The sequence below is a fragment of the Pangasianodon hypophthalmus genome, chromosome 1, assembly GCF_027358585.1.
Source record: "Pangasianodon hypophthalmus isolate fPanHyp1 chromosome 1, fPanHyp1.pri, whole genome shotgun sequence".
Classification (NCBI taxonomy): domain Eukaryota; kingdom Metazoa; phylum Chordata; class Actinopteri; order Siluriformes; family Pangasiidae; genus Pangasianodon; species Pangasianodon hypophthalmus.
The window spans coordinates 33,700,490-33,717,978 of record NC_069710.1 but is presented as its reverse complement, the minus strand read 5'-3'; the positions used below and the strand labels follow the sequence as shown (position 1 = coordinate 33,717,978).

General features: G+C 41.5%; 1 protein-coding gene across 1 annotated transcript; it reads right to left on the bottom strand.

The window, feature by feature from the left end:
• Positions 1–218: 218 nt before the first annotated feature.
• On the bottom strand, positions 219–17,488 carry LOC117598291 (NACHT, LRR and PYD domains-containing protein 3-like). The gene is made up of 11 exons (XM_053235338.1): positions 16,956–17,488; positions 15,507–15,588; positions 15,060–15,176; positions 14,843–14,900; positions 11,375–11,579; positions 9,444–11,214; positions 6,708–6,884; positions 3,462–3,638; positions 3,017–3,193; positions 2,002–2,178; positions 219–766 (listed from the first exon to the last, which is right to left on the bottom strand). The coding sequence occupies exons 2-11, from the start codon at positions 15,557–15,559 to the stop codon at positions 751–753; spliced, it is 2,928 nt and encodes a 975-aa protein (XP_053091313.1). The 5' UTR covers positions 15,560–15,588; positions 16,956–17,488; the 3' UTR covers positions 219–750.
• Between the last annotated feature and the right edge of the window lies 1 nt (position 17,489).

The window sequence follows — 17,489 nt, the reverse complement described above, 5'->3', positions numbered from 1 at the left end:
GTAGATTCTTTGTAATAATGCTTGAGGGTTATTATGTTCTATAATACTGACTATACAGTGTGCTGTGTTGAGGAGGTAAATATACATCACTCATCAGAGTTAGCTGGCTAGCTTATTGCTAACAAAAGATGAACATGGAGGTGTGCATGTTTTTTCCAGGCCAAAATGACACTCACCATTCAAGTTAAGTCAAACACAGCACTATATTACAGCATGGATACAGACTCAGGTGTAAACACACACACACAAATAAAATAATATATATAAACACTCGATTTATGTACAGAGTCGACTAAATTAAACTTTTCTAATCTTAATTTTCTAACAACTTCAGTAGGAAACAAATGACTTTAACTCAGTGTATAAACAGTGTATAACTTTGAGCAATGACCAAATTACTGCATTGAACTGATACTATAAGATATTTATAATGTGTTTTAAACATAAATGTTTCCTTCTGCTACATGTAAATGGAAAAACATGAACATACTGTATATACAAAACTATTAAATGACATTATAAGTGCATTAACAGTTTCTGTTTTGCTGTTAATAAGAAAAGATTCATTACTGTACAGTTAAAGTTTATTTATCTCAGCTGGTGCATTTTTACAAACAACTAGAGAAGCAGAAGTGCTGACATGTTGTACACCATCTGATTATCACTAAATGATCATGTTTTTCAAACACTTTGTACTGTAAGAGTTTATCCTCATCATCCTCTGTGTGTGAGACTCAGATCAGATCCGAATTAAACCGTCTCAAATCTGTAAAGAAAGAAAAGAGCAGAACGATCAGATTTGATCAAATGTTTATCAGAATCAGTCATCAGATTCCTCACAAGAAAAATCAGTGTAAACACTGTGTGTGTGTGTGTGTGTGTGTGTGTGTGTGTGTGTGTAAAGTACAGTATTTATATTGCACAGCTCCAAATACACATATTAAACTAAAACAAACAGAAATGATTAAACTACATAATCAGTAAAACATTTTCATACACACAACACAAAAAAAGACAGATTCAGGTTTACAAAATACAAAACCATAAATACCACAAATGATGTAAAAATTGGGGGGCTGGATCATTGTTTCTGGGAGAAACACACTGTTGCCTGATAGAGACACCAGAGGGCGCCCTCATCAGCTGCCTGAACAACGTCTACTGGAGTATTCCTACAGTCACTACTGACAGCTTGTGATGATCGGTGAGGACAGAGATGTAGATTGTAAACAGAGAGATGAGAGGTGAGGATAGAGACGTAGATTGTAAACAGAGAGATGAGAGGTGAGGATAGAGACGTAGATTGTAAACAGAGAGATGAGAGGTGAGGATAGAGATGTAGATTGTAAACAGAGAGATGAGAGGTGAGGATAGAGACGTAGATTGTAAACAGAGAGATGAGAGGTGAGGATAGAGACGTAGACTGTAAGCAGAGAGATGAGAGGTGAGGATAGAGACGTAGATTGTGAGCAGAGAGATGAGAGGTGAGGATAGAGACGTAGATTGTAAGCAGAGAGATGAGAGGTGAGGATAGAGACGTAGATTGTAAACAGAGAGATGAGAGGTGAGGATAGAGACGTAGACTGTAAGCAGAGAGATGAGAGGTGAGGATAGAGACGTAGTAAGCATGGAGTTTTGTCCACATACTGAGCTCCTGCTTCACTCCCACAGACCAGTACAGTGACTGTAACACTGGTGTTAAACTAATAACATTTTCACAATCTAACACTTTCTTCATCACTCATGAATAAAACCCCAAAATACTTAATCTCCTTCACCAGGTGCAAGCTCTCTCCCACTCTTTTCCCGGTGAGAAGCATCCCATTCTTTTCCGAGAGAGAACCCAAATGCAGAACAGTGTTTTTATTTCTTATTACTGTACAAACACATTAAGATACAGAATCTCCTCTGAAGTGTATAAAGAGACGTTAAACCAACAAATCACTCTTATTGTGTGTGTGTGTGTGTGTGTGTGTGTGTGTGTTTCAGTCAGTAACTCACTGTAGTTTCTCCAGTTTACAGTGTGGATCCTTCAGGAGATCAGAGAGCAGCTTCACTCCTGATTCGCCTGGTTCATTGTCGTTCAGATTCAGTTCTCTCAGGTGTGATGAGGTGTTTGACTTCAGAGCTGAAACCAGAGCAGCACAACCTTCACCTGTAATACTGCAGCCTTTCAACCTGTAGAGAGATCAACATTTATAGATCACCACACACACTCAAATCTGTAAAGAAAGAGAAAAGAACAGAACGATCAGATTTGATCATATGTTTATCAGAATCAGTCATCAGATTCCTCACAAGAAAAACCAGTGTAAACACTGTGTGTGTGTGTGTGTGTGTGTGTGTGTGTGTGTGTGTGTAATCTTAAAGTACAGTATTTATATGGCAAAGCCCCAAATACACAAATTAAACTATAAAACAAAAAGAAATGATTAAACTATAACATAATCAGTAAAACATTTTCATACACACACACAAAGACAGATTCAGGTATACAAAATACAAAACCATAAATATCACAAATGATGTAAAAATTGGGGGGCTGGATCATTGTTTCTGGGAGAAACACACTGTTGCCTGATAAAGCCACCAGGGGGCGCCCTCATCAGCTGCCTGAACAACCTCAACTGGAGTATTCCTACAGTCACTACTCACAGCTTGTGATGATCGGTGAGGATAGAGACGTAGATTGTAAGCAGAGAGAGGAGAGGTGAGGATAGAGACGTAGATTGTAAGCAGAGAGATGAGAGGTGAGGATAGGGACGTAGCTTGTAAGCAGAGAGATGAGAAGTGAGGATAGAGACGTAGATTGTAAGCAGAGAGATGAGAGGTGAGGATAGAGACGTAGACTGTGAACAGAGAGATGAGAGGTGAGGATAGAGATGTAGATTGTAGAATCTACAGAAGATACAGAATCTCCTCTGAAGTGTATAAAGAGACGTTAAACCACCAAATCACTGTTACTGTGTGTGTGTGTGTGTGTGTGTGTGTGTGTGTGTTTCAGTCAGTAACTCACTGTAGTTTCTCCAGTTTACAGTGTGGATCCTTCAGTAGATCAGAGAGCAGCTTCACTCCTGATTCTCCTGGTTTATTGTTGTTCAGATTCAGTTCTCTCAGGTGTGATGAGGTGTTTGACTTCAGAGCTGAAACCAGAGCAGCACAACCTTCACCTGTAATACTGCACCACGGCAGCCTGTAGAGAGATCAACATTTATAGATCAACACACACATACACAGACACACACAATGCTTCACAGCCCATGAAGTGTGTGTATGAAAGCCAGAAGTAAATCCAGATTGTTACACGTCTATTTCACTGTTTGTTATTTTTGAATCTGGAAAACTATAGCAGTTATTGCTGCTCTATTAAAATTGTGCTCCAGGACAGACAACATTTTATTAATCTAAAACAGCCATATGACACAAATGCAGGATCCACAGTGTGAAAGTGATGATCTGACCTCAGTGTCTCCAGTGTACATTGTGGATTCTCCAGTCCAGCAGAGAGCAGCTTCACTCCTGAATCCTGCAGGTTATAATTGCCACTCAGGTCCAGTTCTCTCAGACTGGAGGAGTTTGAGCTGAGAACTGAGGACAGAGCTCTACAGCTTTCCCCTGTGAGATTACACCCACACAGCCTGGGAGAGAAATGATGATATATCAGAACACTTTTACTTATAATAAAATAATTTATCCTTTTACTTTGAAGGTTTTGAATGTACTGTGTGTGTGTGTGTGTGTGTGTGTGTGTATCTGGGACGGGGGTCTTTTAGATCTGTATCTAAACGTTTGACACTAAATTTTGTCCCCATAAGATCAAAACTACAAGAATCTGTGTTAATATTTTCTGTCCCTCTTTGTGTGTGTGTTAAATCTGTATCCACAGTGTGAAAGTGATGATCTGTGGCCATATGTATAAAGCCGCTCAGAGTAAAATTTTAGTCTTAAGTGCGTGAAAATTCTAAGAATGACATCATTTTAGTCTTATTCCTAGACTTAAGAATAAGAGTGATTCATAAAGGTTCCTAAGTGTTAAGACTAGGTCTCAGCTCCTAAATTATTTAAGAGTGCTCCTAGTTAGGAGGAACAACATGGCAGCAGAGAGGCGGAGACCTCGCACTTTCCAACAAAGAAAGAACATGTTGGAATTATATGACGACAGCGAGTTGATAAAACGATACAGGCTTGATCGTCAAGGTTTTCTGAATCCTTTTTTTTTATTAAGATAAGCAACTTTGGTCTTTCCTTTATATAAATTTAAATATTAAAATAATTGTTTCTTAATCATTACTGAATGGTGTCATGCTGCTGTGACTTTCCCCTCGCAGGCTCACTATTGGCTGATTCAGAGGTTGAAGGTGGCCATTTTGGGTGACATCATTGTAGGACTTATTTCACAACAATGTCTCGGTAATATAACAGATGGCTATAAGGCTGTATGCCGCCCCCCTTTGGGGAAGTCAGATCATAATACTATACTTTTATACTATAATAGTATAGTATTATAAAGCATAATACTATACATTTGTTACCCAAATATCGAGCCAAGCTTAAACGCGAAAAACCGGTGATTAAAGAGATACAACTGTGGACGGATCGGAGTAAAGAGGAACTTAGAGACTGTTTTGATGGAACTGATTGGCAACTGTTCCTTGATGCATGCGATAATGTACATGAAATTACTGACACTATTATGTCTTATATATGTTTTTGTGAAAACAATTGTGTTAAAACAAAAACAATTGGAATATATGCAAATAACAGGTCGTGGCTTACCAAAGATTTTAAAACGTGTTTTAAAGAGAAAAAAGTTGCCTTTTTAAAGGGTGATTATGAGCTAGTTAGAGTAAAAAGAAAAGAACTTATGGGACAAATTAAGAAAGCTAAGTTGGAATATAAGAATAAGATTGACAGTAAGTTATATATGGGTAATGTAAAGCAGGCTTGGGAAGGACTTAACACTATAATGGGAAGAGAGATGAGAAAACCAAGGTATTCCTCACAAAGTGTGTCTTTCGTAGAGGAGCTGAATGTCTTCTTTGGTAGGTTTGATCATGGAGAGTGTAATATTGAGTGTGATAGAGTATGTCTTAATATTCCTACATAGGAGCCTATTGTTTTTCAGGAGTAGGAAATTGCAGCTAGTCTTGCTCATATCAAGCCAAATAAAGCACCAGGCCCAGATGGACTGAAAGGTCGAGTGTTAAAGGACTGTGCTTTTCAATTGACTGGTGTCTTCACTCAGTTGTTTCAACTCTTGTTGAATAATAGGGTAGTCCCTAGCTCATGGAAAGTATCGAATATTATCCCTGTACCTAAAACATCTAATGCCACTCAATTAAATGATTTTAGACCAATAGCTCTCACGTCCATCCTGGGTAAATGTATGGAAAGAGCGTTAATAAGACATATTCAGGCTCATGTCGTTAAAGACTTGGAACCCCTCCAATCTGCATATAAAAAGGCTAGGGGTACGGACGATGCTAATGGTAGAGTGTCAAACACAATTATTTTAAATACAGGAGAACGACAGGGAACAATATTATCACCCTTATTATTCTCATTGTACACAAACGAATTTAAAATTCAAGATCCACATTTTAGTTTACTGAAATATGCAGATGATATGGCACTTGTTGGCCTTTTGTATAAAGGTGGAACTGGAAGAGATGAAATGTATCATAGTTATATAAATTCCGTCCAAAACTGGCGTCAATTGAGTGCACATGAGATAAATGTGAATAAAACTAAGGAGTTAGTGATTAGTAGAAATAAAAGTGAAGTTCCTGAACAATTACAACCTTTGATACTCAATGGACACCGAGTGGAAATGGTTACTAGTTTTAAATATTTGGGAACATTTATAGATAATCACCTGACTTTGGATGAAAATGTTGACTATATTTTTAAAACGTCAATGCACAGGTTGCATCTTATAAGAAGGCTGAAACATTTTGGAGTGAGCATATTTTAGAGATGGTTTATAAGAGTCATGTGGAGGGTATTATGTCTTTCAATATGGTTATGTGGTATGGAAATGTGAGTGCTAAAGCAAAGCAAAAATTGTTCAGGGTGGTTAATATAGCTAGTGCGATTGTAGGAAAGACTCAAAAACAATTAAATGATATTTATACAGCTAAAGTTAAACAAAAAGCTTTAGTTATTAGAGAGGATTCACTACACCCTTTGCACTGTCAGTTTCAGTTGTTGCCATCAGGGCGACGTTTTAGACAACCTCGGGCAAGTAAAAATGTGTATCAGATGTTATTTGTGCCAACTGCAGTTAGAATTTTAAATGCTGAGACATGAATATTAATATGTATGCAGATATATGTACATGTGGGAATGTATATATGTGTATGCTAAAGTGAAATGTTGAGTCAATTGTATTGTATGGTATTTTATTCTATCTTACCTTTTAGAGTTGTTATGTAAGTGTCTTTTATTGTATTGGTCTTGTTATAATGTGTTGTGAAGCCAAAGACAAATTTCCATTTGTGGACAATAAAGGAAGGAAGTAAGGAAGTAATTAAATGCCACCTCAGTCAGCACTTAAGAGTCAGTCTTAGACTTTGCTGAAAGTTGCTTTTAGCTTCTTTATAAAAAGCAAGTCCTACTTTTGACTAAGAATTTTTTTATGCTTAATTCAAAGCTTAAGTCTATTGTTAAGAGCATTTCTGAGAAGTTTTATACATACGGCCCCTGACCTCAGTATCTCCAGTGTACAGTGTGGATTCTCCAGTCCAGCAGAGAGCAGCTTCACTCCTGAATCCTGCAGTTCATCATTGTAACTCAGGTCCAGTTCTCTCAGACTGGAGGAGTTTGAGCTGAGAACTGAGGACAGAGCTCTACAGCTTTCCCCTGTGAGATTACAGTTACGCAGCCTGGGAGAGAAATGATGATATATCAGAACACTGACATCTCAAACACAAACATACACAAATATAATGTTTATCCTTTTAGAAATTAAGCACTTTTTAATACATCCTAAAAGCTCTCTTGTACCTGCACTAATGAAATAATTAAACACACCTGAGTAATCACAAACACCTGTGAAGCCCTACGTCCCAAACATTATGGAAATGGAGGGAAATGTATAAAAAGTGCTGTAATTTCTACATGGTAAACCATAAATGTATAAAAATACCACTGATTAAATTCTGAGAATGTGCACTTTAACCACATGTGAATTGTTGGAGTCCAAATTTAAAACTGTGGCATACAGAGACAAATAAAAAATAAATCCTATATGCTACACTGGCATGTGTGTGTATGTAGACTTCTGTAGAAAAGATAACAAAGACAGCAGTCCATTATTCTGTTATTCACTATTCATCATCATTATTCATCACTATTTCAGTTTTTTCTTGTGACTAATATAAGCCGTTTTGTCAGTGACATGTCCACAGTATGAGATTTATAAGCATTTGAGAAGCATTTTGTAACAACAGTTACATTGTGAATCTGTTTAGCTTTATGTTTGGAACTTTTGTCTCTGTGTGAGTTTTCTCTTTGGTTGTGTTTTTGTAAAGGGATCGGTGTTTGGTTGTCATGTGACATGGCGACTCGCTGGGAATCATGGAAATAGCCGTATTTCGTCGATCCTATTAGCCAGAGACCGTACAGTGGCAGAGAAGATGCTCGGTAGCGTTGGACGATGCGGGTTGAGCTTTAGCTTTAGCCCGCAGGCCGCCCCGCTTACCCCGGCTTTGTTTACGTTCGCGACGCCGACGACGGGCACTTCCTGTCGGACTGGCCGCTCACTTGAGTCCGAGGACCGGAGTGTCTCTGATGGTAGCAGATGGAAGTTTAATGTCTAGTAGATTTTGTCGGCTGTATAAATTGATCGCAAGGTTGTGACGAACAACCAAGTTTAACATAACTGGTCTTCAAGATGCCTCTGACACAAACACAAACCTCAGATTAAAGCCAGATTTTCATGATTATGGTTCACTCACAAAATCAAGGCATAAAATCAGTGCAGTGTGTAAACATCAGCAGGATGTAATGTCACACAGAGCAGCACAAAGTCAATGTAAAAACATGGAAATGTAAAAAGGGACGGGGTTTGAATGAATTTTGTTCCCATTAAGAATGGAGTGTGTTAAATTAGAGAGATGCATGTGTCATTGTAAAGACCATCATTTTAGTTTTATCTGCATTTAGAAATAATTTTAATGATTTGAATTGGGATTCTATTTCCTTAAAAGCTTATTTATCACTTCAGCCAAGACAGGAGCACAGCAATAAATAACATCATATCATCAGCATAAAAGTGCATATTTGCATAATCAACTTTTCTTCCTAAATGATTTATATAAATAAAGAATAAAAGTGGTCCCACTGTTGCACCCCTTTATGGACAGACAACACATTAGAAAACAAACCATCAGCCTGAACACAGAGTCCTATCCAACAAATAATGTGAAAACCAAGTAACAGCTTGACTGGACAGCCCTGGGTCAGTCAACCTCTGCAGCAGAATAGAACGGTCAACGCTATCAAACACCTTCCACATATCAATGAAAAGTCAAACACAGTGTTGTTTCTTGTCTAAGGCCGTGACAATATCATTAACTACTTTCACAGCAGCAGTAGTTGTGCTATGGCGTTTTCTAAAAGCAGAGTGCTATTCATGTAGTCATGTATTCACTCTATAAATGTTCCTTTAATTGTTCGCTTGTTAAAAGTTCTAGTGTTTGGGCAAGAGCTGATAATTTGGGTGTAGGCCTATAGTTATTAAGATGACAGGGTTCTCCACCTTTTAGCAGCGGGAGGTTTAAGAAGTAAGCATCTAAACCATCTGGGTCTGCAGATTTTCTAGGATAGAGTTTTTCACTATAAAATACAATATTCATGCTATATCGTGCAGTCCAGACCTGCAGTTAAAACAGTGTATTAATATTTGTGTTTTTATCAATTAAATTAACTGTATATATGTACTAATTATGTATTGTCACATTTCAAGACAACGTGTGTTTACTGGGTAGAAACCTGACTTTTCTGTCATGTTTTTCTCAATAAATTAATATATTTTCTCTTTTTTACTGTTATGATATTTTAGATCTATATATTTTATGCACATTTTACGTCATTTTGATTGTTTTGTGGTTTTAAATGAATATGCCATTGCGTGTTGAATAAATTCAAAGTTAGAACAATCTTATTTTCCCTCAGTAATTAGATTTGGTATTTAAATATACAAAGTCAAGCAGAAAAAAAGCACTTAACCAAAGAGAAAAAAATCACTATTTATTTAATGATGTTCTCTTCAATAAGCTTCCTCATTCTCCTTACATACAGAATAACAGTGAACTGATTAGAGTAATTAATGATAAGCATTATCCTAATCAGTGCAGCGTCATTAGTGTTAATTTAAAATAATAAATACTACATTTAGGTAGTTAGTAATACATTTATGAAATAATTTTAAAATTACTCACTGAGCTTTTCTGGATGCTTTGACCACTGGCAGTAGCCTCAGAAGACATTCCTCTGATCTGTGATATTTCCTCAAATCAAACTCATCCAGATTCTCGTCTGAGTTCAGCAACACAAACGCCAGAGCTGACCACTGAGCAGGAGAGAGTCTGACTCCCCTGAGACGATTGTCATCTTTACTTTTCAGGTAATGCTGTACTTCCTGTACTAGAGAATGATCATTCAGTTCATTCAGACAGTGGAACAGATTGATGGATTTCTCTGGAGATGGATTCTCCCTGATCTTCTCCTTGATGAACTTGACTGTTTCCTGTTTGCTGTGAGAGCTGCTTCCTGTCTGGAGCATTAAGCCTCGTAAGAGAGTCTGATTGGACTCCAGTGAGAGACCCAGAAGGAAGCGGAGGAAAAGGTCCAGGTGTCCATTCTCACTCTGTAATGCCTTGTCCACTGCACTTCTCAGGAAATCAGACATGTTTGATTTGGTTAAAAGATCAGACAGATCAGTGGTTAGATGTGTTGCATTCATTTTGTTGATGAAGGAGAGAAATTCATATATAGCAGCCAGAAATTCCTGAACACTCAGATGTATAAAGCTGAACACCTTCCCCAGGTGAAGCCCAAACTCCTCTCTGAAGATTTGGGTACACACTCCTGAGTACACTGACACTTCTCTGACATCAATGCCACACTCTCTCAGGTCTTCCTCATAGAAGATCAGGTTTCCTCTCTCCAGCTGTTGGAAAGCCAGTTTTCCCAGTGCCAGGATACTCTTTCTGGTCTGCTGAGGATCAGGGTCACATTTCTGATGGTACTTTTGGTCCTTGTGTTTGATCTGAAAGATCAGGAAGTGTGTGAACATTTGAGTCAGAGTCTTGGGGATCTCTCCACTCTCTGCTTCACCCAACATTCTCTCTAGAACAGTGGCTGAAATCCAGCAGAAGACTGGGATGTGGCACATGATGTAGAGGCTTCTTGAAGACTTCATGTGTGTGATGATTTTATTGGCCAGGCTCTGATCACTGATCCTCTTCCTGAAGTACTCCTCTTTCTGAGGATCACTGAACCCTCGTACCTCTGTTACCTGGTCTACACACTCAGGAGGGATCTGATTGGCTGCTCCTGGTCGAGAGGTTATCCAGAGGAGAGCAGAGGGAAGCAGATTCCCCTTTATGAGGTTTGTCAGCAGCACATCCACTGAGGCTGACTCTGTCACATCACACAATCTCTCATTGTTCTGGAAATTTAGAGGAAGTCGACACTCATCCAGACCATCAAAGATGAATATCACTTTGTGAACATTACAGTCTATTAATTGTAATTCTTTTATTTCTGGGAAAAAGTGATGAAGAAGGTTCATCAGACTCACATTTTCCTGCTTCATCAAATTCGGCTCTCTAAAGGGAAGTGGAAACATGAAGGTGACATCCTGATTTGCTTTTCCTTCAGCCCAGTCCAGAATGAACTTCTGCACAGAGACTGTTTTTCCAATTCCAGCAACTCCTTTCGTCAGCACACTTCTGATGGACTTGTCTTTAAAGAGCTCATTACATTTGATGGGTGTCTCCTGTGTTGCTGGTCTCCTGGACGCTGTCTCAATCTGTCTCACCTCATGTTCATTATTGACGTCTCCACTCCCACCCTCTGTGATGTAGAGATCTGTGTAGATCTCATTCAGAAGTGCCGAGCTTCCATGCTGTGAGATTCCTTCATTAATTCTTTTACATTTCGTTCCCAGTCTGGATTTGAGTTTTCGCTGGTACACAGAGACGAGTTCTGATGAAAAGAAGAATAAAATGTAAACTCTATGATCATCTCTGTTGACTACTGAAATTTTCGTATCTGTATAGCATATGTAATGTCAGTACTGATCTGTTATTATATTCTGTTGATAAAAGCACAGTTAAAGTGATGTTATAACCCCATGAGCTCTTACTGTTCTGCAGTGTGTTAGCGAGATCTGTGTGGTTCATGTTCTTCAGGACGTGCAGTGTGATCTTCAGCGCTACCTCTCTGACACTGCTCTGATCCTCCTCATCCTCCACCTCCTTCTCAGAGCATGCTGGGTAATCTGGACTCAGGAGCTTTTTAAATCTCTTCAGCTCATTCTTTAACAGAGAGGTGACTTTGTGCTCCAGATCCTGATTTGAAACAGAAAGAAAAAAATACAGAAACACTAAAATACAGAAACACTACATGAGTATGTGTTCATTACTGAAAACTTCATATTACTGAAAATATAAAACTACATTTTTCAATGATTAATCATAAAACTTCTACAAGCATACGTAATAAATAAAAAGTTTTGCACTAAGTACAGCTTTGGGATTTTAAAATGGTGTATTCCAGGCCTATTCAATAGGTGGCATTTCACGGTTCATGGGTTCACCGGCCCCTTCTGGCCGTTTCATGTACTATGGTTAATTAGTCGTTGCTTTCAGCTGCCACTCATTACAGGCTCTATTTATACCTCAGCGTTTGTCCTGTCTTTTGTCAGTTCATTGTCTTCATGTTTGTGTTGTTTCAGCTCCGCGGTTGCGCTGCGTGCCTTGTTCCTCGGGAGGATTACTGTGTCCAGCTGGCTTCCTGGGACTGTTCGTTCCGATTGTTCAGTTTCTGCAACTTCATTAAAGCCTCGCTTTACTCGCTACTGAATTCGCCTCCGTTTTTGCCGCGACAGAACGAACTGACCAATATTATGGATTCAGCGAGTGCCGCCGGAGTAAACAGTTTTCTCTCGGACACGGCCGCGCGTCTCGACAGGCAGGAGGAACAGATGGTCGCCACGGGTCGCGCGGTACAGGCTTTGGTGGCGCAGGTGTCCGAGCTCACTGCCCAAGTGCAACTGCTCCAAACCGGCCTGGTGACGTCACCCACTGCGCCAGCTCCTCAAGATTTAACCCCTCAATCGCCGCTTACTCCTCAACCCGAGCCACGCCTACCACCTCCCGCCCCATACTCTCGTGAGCCTTTCTCACCAAATGCTCGCTTTTTTTTTTCTCTCCAGCAGGGAAGCACACTTCAGCGGAAGGTAATTTTATGGACATTCAGTTTGCTCTCCAACTTCGCCTGCCAGTGTCTATGCTTAACCATAGAGCATAACCCTCTATGGTTTTATATAGAGAGTCGCATGCTCCTTCGGCTGCTCGAGAATGGGCTTTTTGTCAAGGCGGAGAAATGCGTTTTTCATGCACAGTCCGTTCCATTCCTGGGGTTCATCGTGTCGTCTGGGGGGGTGCGCATGGATCCCGATAAGATCAAGGCTGTGGTGGACTGGCCAGCCCCTGGCTCTCGCAAGGCCCTGCAGAGGTTTCTGGGGTTCGCCAATTTTTACCGGCGTTTCATTCGCAACTTCAGCCAACTCGCCGCCCCTCTGACCGCCTTGACCTCCACCAAGACGGCGTTTAGCTGGTCGAGCGCAGCCCACGCTGCTTTTACCAACTTCAAGAGCCGCTTCGTTTCGTCCCCTATTCTTATTGCCCCTGATCCGTCGCGTCAGTTTGTGGTGGAGGTCGACGCTTCGGAGGTGGGGGTGGGCGCAGTTTTGTCCCAGCGCTCCTCCACGGATGGCAAGATGCATCCGTGCGCCTTTTTTTCCTCATCACCTGCCTCTCGCCGAACAGAATTATGACATTGGTAATAGAGAGCTGTTGGCGATTACGTTGGCCTTGGAGGAGTGGCGTCATTGGTTGGAAGGTTCGGGGGTGCCTTTTATCGTCTGGACTGATCATAAGAACCTTGAATATATCAGATCGGCCAAACGTCTTAACTCCAGGCAGGCTCGGTGGGCTCTTTTTTTCGGTCGTTTCGTTTTTTCCATCTTGTATCGTCCGGGCTCTAAGAACGTCAAGCCCGACGCCTTGTCCCGCGTTTTTGATGGTTCCGATCGGCAGACTACTATCGAGCTTATTTTACCCGAGAGACTTGTGGTCTCCACCATCACTTGGGAGATTGAGTCTAAGGTCCGCACGGCCTTACAAGGGGTAACGCCTCCGTCCGGGTGCCCACCGGGTTGGTTATTTGTTCCGGAGAGGTTAAGGTCTGACGTCATCCGCTGGTGCCACTGCTCTAAGGTCGCTTGTCCTCCGGGGATTAGTCGTACTGCCTTTTTGGTCAAACAACGCTTCTGGTGGCCACTGATGGCTCGTGACATTCAGGAGTTTGTTTTGGCTTGCTCGGTCTGTGCCAGTTGTAAGACTTCCAATCATCCCCCGGAGGGTCTCCTTCAACCGCTGTCTGTCCATTCTAGACCCTGGTCCCACATAGCGTTAGATTTCGTTTCCGCCCTCCCTCCTTCCCAGGGTAACACGGTGGTTTTGACCGTGGTGGACCGGTTCTCGAAGGCGGCCCATTTTATTCCCCTGCCCAAATTGCCTTCTGCAAGGGAGACGGCAGTTGCTGTCGTTGATCACGTCTTTCGCATTCATGGCCTCCCTACGGATGTGGTTTCCGACAGGGGTCCCCAGTTCGTTTCCAAATTTTGGAGAGAGTTTTGTCGGTTACTGGGGGCGAGTGTTAGCCTATCGTCTGGTTTCCATCCTCAGAGCAACGGGCAGTCCGAGTGAGCCAACCAGGATCTGGAGCGAGTGTTACGATGTTTGGTTTCACTGAACCCGTCCTCTTGGAGCCAACAGCTCTCTTGGGTGGAGTACGCACACAATTCATTGCCAGTGTCATCCACGGGCCTTACTCCGTTTGAGTGTAGCTTAGGGTACCAGCCACCTATTTTTCCCAGCCTGGAATCCGAAGTCGCGGTTGCCTCTGCCCACGCCTTCTTCCAGAAGTGCCGTCGCACCTGGAGAACTGTTCGTCAGACACTTCTCCGGGTGGGTGCGCGCACCAAGGCTCAGGCTGATCGCCACCGGTCGAAGCCTCCCGTCTACGTCATCGGTCAAAAAGTGTGGCTTTCTAGTAAAAATATTCTGCTCCGCTTCGTTTTGAGTAAATTGGCTCCCAAATTCATTGGCCCATTCATTGTCACTAAGATTCTTAGCCCAGTGGCAGTCCGCCTCAAACTTCCTCCAGCGTACAGGAGAATCCATCCCGTGTTCCACGTATCCAAATTGAAACCTGTTTTTCACTTGCCTATTAATCCGCCAGCCCAACATGCCCCCCCACCCAACCCAGGCCTATTCAATAGGTGGCATCCAGATAAACTGGTTTCAGCTGAGGGCAGAGACGAGCAAAATAATGAAGGTGAGTCATTGAGCATTTCTATGTGTTTGAAACCAATGAGGATAACACAATACACTCGTGTTCTCTCTTAGTGTTGCTCGGTATTTTGTTCTGTCACATTGCAGTGAGAGTGGAATAGGTGTAATGATTACTCAAATCTCTGGCAGCAGACAGATAGAGATATTAATTAAAATGCTGGGATTAGTAAAAGTTGCAGACACACACACACCTTGAATATGGCCTCCAAATGACTCTTCTCAGTGATTTTTGATTTATTCTTCTGCAGTCTATGAACAAACAAAACACTTGTTAAAAGTCTAACAAGGATTATAAATCATATTCATAACTACAAACACAAACCAGTGAATACACAGATATTTGAGAGATGTTTGATTATGAGAGTGCGAGTGATAAAACACTGCACTCATACATTAAACTGTCCTCACCTCAGATCAGTAGCACAGTCTGTGTCGCTAAAGTGTAATGGTATACGCATTGATTGGTCACTCTTCATGGACACACAGCTGGGTTCAGGTGAGTCTGATCTTTCACCCTGAATCAGACTAAACACACACAACCACTGCATCATTATTACTGTTCTGCAGCAATACTGAATAATTCAACTGTAGTTAAAATCTGATGATATTCCTTATTAACACTGATTCTTTAACCTTCATACTTTATCCAGCTACGGGGACAACTTGGGGTTAGACGTGTTGCTCAGTAGCTTAATGTCCCTAATCATCAGCTGGTTTTGAACATCTTGAGACAAAGCTGCTGAATTAAACTATTCACTACTCACTTTTCACAGAAACACATCAGAGTCTGATCTGTTTAGTGTTGGTGAATGTGAGAACATTTCTGTTTTTCACTGAGTCACACCCTTCACTCACCTCTTATCTTTCTTTAAGTCCTGTTTCACAGACACATTCATTTTGGAGGTCATGTCTCCTCCTACAGATTACACCTGTAAACCTACACACACACACACACACGCACACGCACGCACACGCACGCACACGCACGCACACGCACGCACACGCACGCACACGCACGCACACTTAGCAAATCAAAACCCACATTTTTCTGCAGGGTTGCAACAGTCCTTTCAAACTTTTCCTCATCAGGAAAGAAATCTTTACTATCTGGATGTTCGTCTAGATGCATAAATAAGCTTCAGATAGTTCAGAACGCAGCAGCGAGGGTCCTTACTAGGACTAGGAAGTATGAGCATATCACGCCAGTCTTATCTACATTATACTGGCTCCCAGTAAGATTCCGCATCGATTTTAAAATATTACTCCTAACCTATAAAGCATTAAACGGTCTCACTCCGCAGTATTTAAGCGATATGTTAGTACCTTACGTTCCGCCGCGCCTACTTCGCTCTAAGGATGCAGGCTGTCTATCAGTACCACTCATTGCCAAAACCACGGCAGGGGGCAGAGCTTTCTCTTACCAAGCCCCAAAATTATGGAATAGCCTCCCAGTTAATGTACGTGAAGCAGACACGGTCTCAGTGTTTAAGTCGAGGTTGAAGACTTATTTATTTAACCTAGCATTTAGCGACTAGTGTTTTTATCAAAGGAGTAGATCTGGGGGACTCGTGGATGTTGAGTTTTATCTCCACACGGTGACTGTGAGTGTACCTAACCACTTTCCTTCTCTTTCTGCCGAGCTACACTCCTGAGCTGCCGGTGATCCAGACCTCCCCCCCTTCACTCTGGACCTGTCCGGCAATGCTTCATACTGCCACGAAAACGCTTCAGCTGTTTTCCATGGACTACACCAACACACATTGTACTCACACACACGCACACTACAGTGTAAACCCATATGAGGATGGGTTCTCTGTTGAGCCTGGTTCCTCTCAAGGTTTCTTCCTATCACCATCTCAGGGAGTTTTTCCTTGCCACCGTCACCCTGCTTGCTCATCAGAGACGGCACACACACACTTCACTTTACTTTTGTTTGTGTAAAGCTGCTTTGAGACAATGACCTTTGTAAAAAAGCACTATACAAATAAAAATGAACTGAATTGAATTGAATTTAACATTAACCTGTTTGCCAAAAGTCTCATCCAAGAAATCCACCTTTTCTAGAGTTTACAGAGAGAGAGAGAGAGAGAGAGAGAGAGAAACACTGCAGGACACATATTTACTTCACTCCAACATGGCGGTGTTAAATCTAACCCTGTATCATCACACGCTTCACTTACAGGGAAATCAGGTCCTACAGTAAACTGTGGAAGTTACAACTTCAGTACAAATCAACTGAACTGTTCTTCATCTAGTGCACATTCACAACATTCACATATTAGAGCTTTACATTTACATACTTACTGTGTTTTTCTCCTGCCAATGATTTGCTTCCTTTCTTCACTAAATGCACTTTCACTTTCACCGGATCACTAACTGTGGGTGTTGTAGTCCTGAGCGAAGTGCATGATGGGTAATGTAGTCCGGAAGAAGTGTGCTGGTGTTGGCTGTGCAGTTCGGGGGAGAAAACGGGGAGAAAAAGTTTCTGCTTTGCTTTTCCTTTAGTTTATTTCAGTTAAGCCACCCGGGAGTTATTGTGCACTGTAACCCTGACAACTTTTATTTGCCTAAAGAAGTAAAACGGCATGCTTCGGAAGAACTTTGTCCCTCTCATCATTTGCCCGAACATGAACTAACGAGTTGTTCCTCTGCCGCTGGGAGTTGCTGAAGCGCTGAGAGTAACACTGGGGGCTCGGCCGGGATTTGTTCCTCGCATGTGCTGAGTGATAAACTGCGGTTAAAGCAGCCGCTCTTCCTGAAACCACGGTTAATCAGGCCGCTCGTGCAATTGAGGGGCGCGGCTTTTACACACTTAGCGGTAATAACACCGGAAGCGGA

Bases quoted from the DNA above. Each gene is read 5' to 3' on its own strand.
- LOC117598291 (XM_053235338.1), bottom strand. From the start codon at position 15,559: ATGACCTCCAAAATGAATGTGTCTGTGAAACAGGACTTAAAGAAAGAT. The intron at 11,580-14,842 runs GTGTGTGTGTGT...GTTTCAAATCAG, and splicing joins ATTTGGAGGCCATATTCAAG to GATCTGGAGCACAAAGTCAC. The intron at 3,194-3,461 runs GTCAGATCATCA...ATCTCTCTACAG, and splicing joins TGTACACTGGAGACACTGAG to GCTGCCGTGGTGCAGTATTA.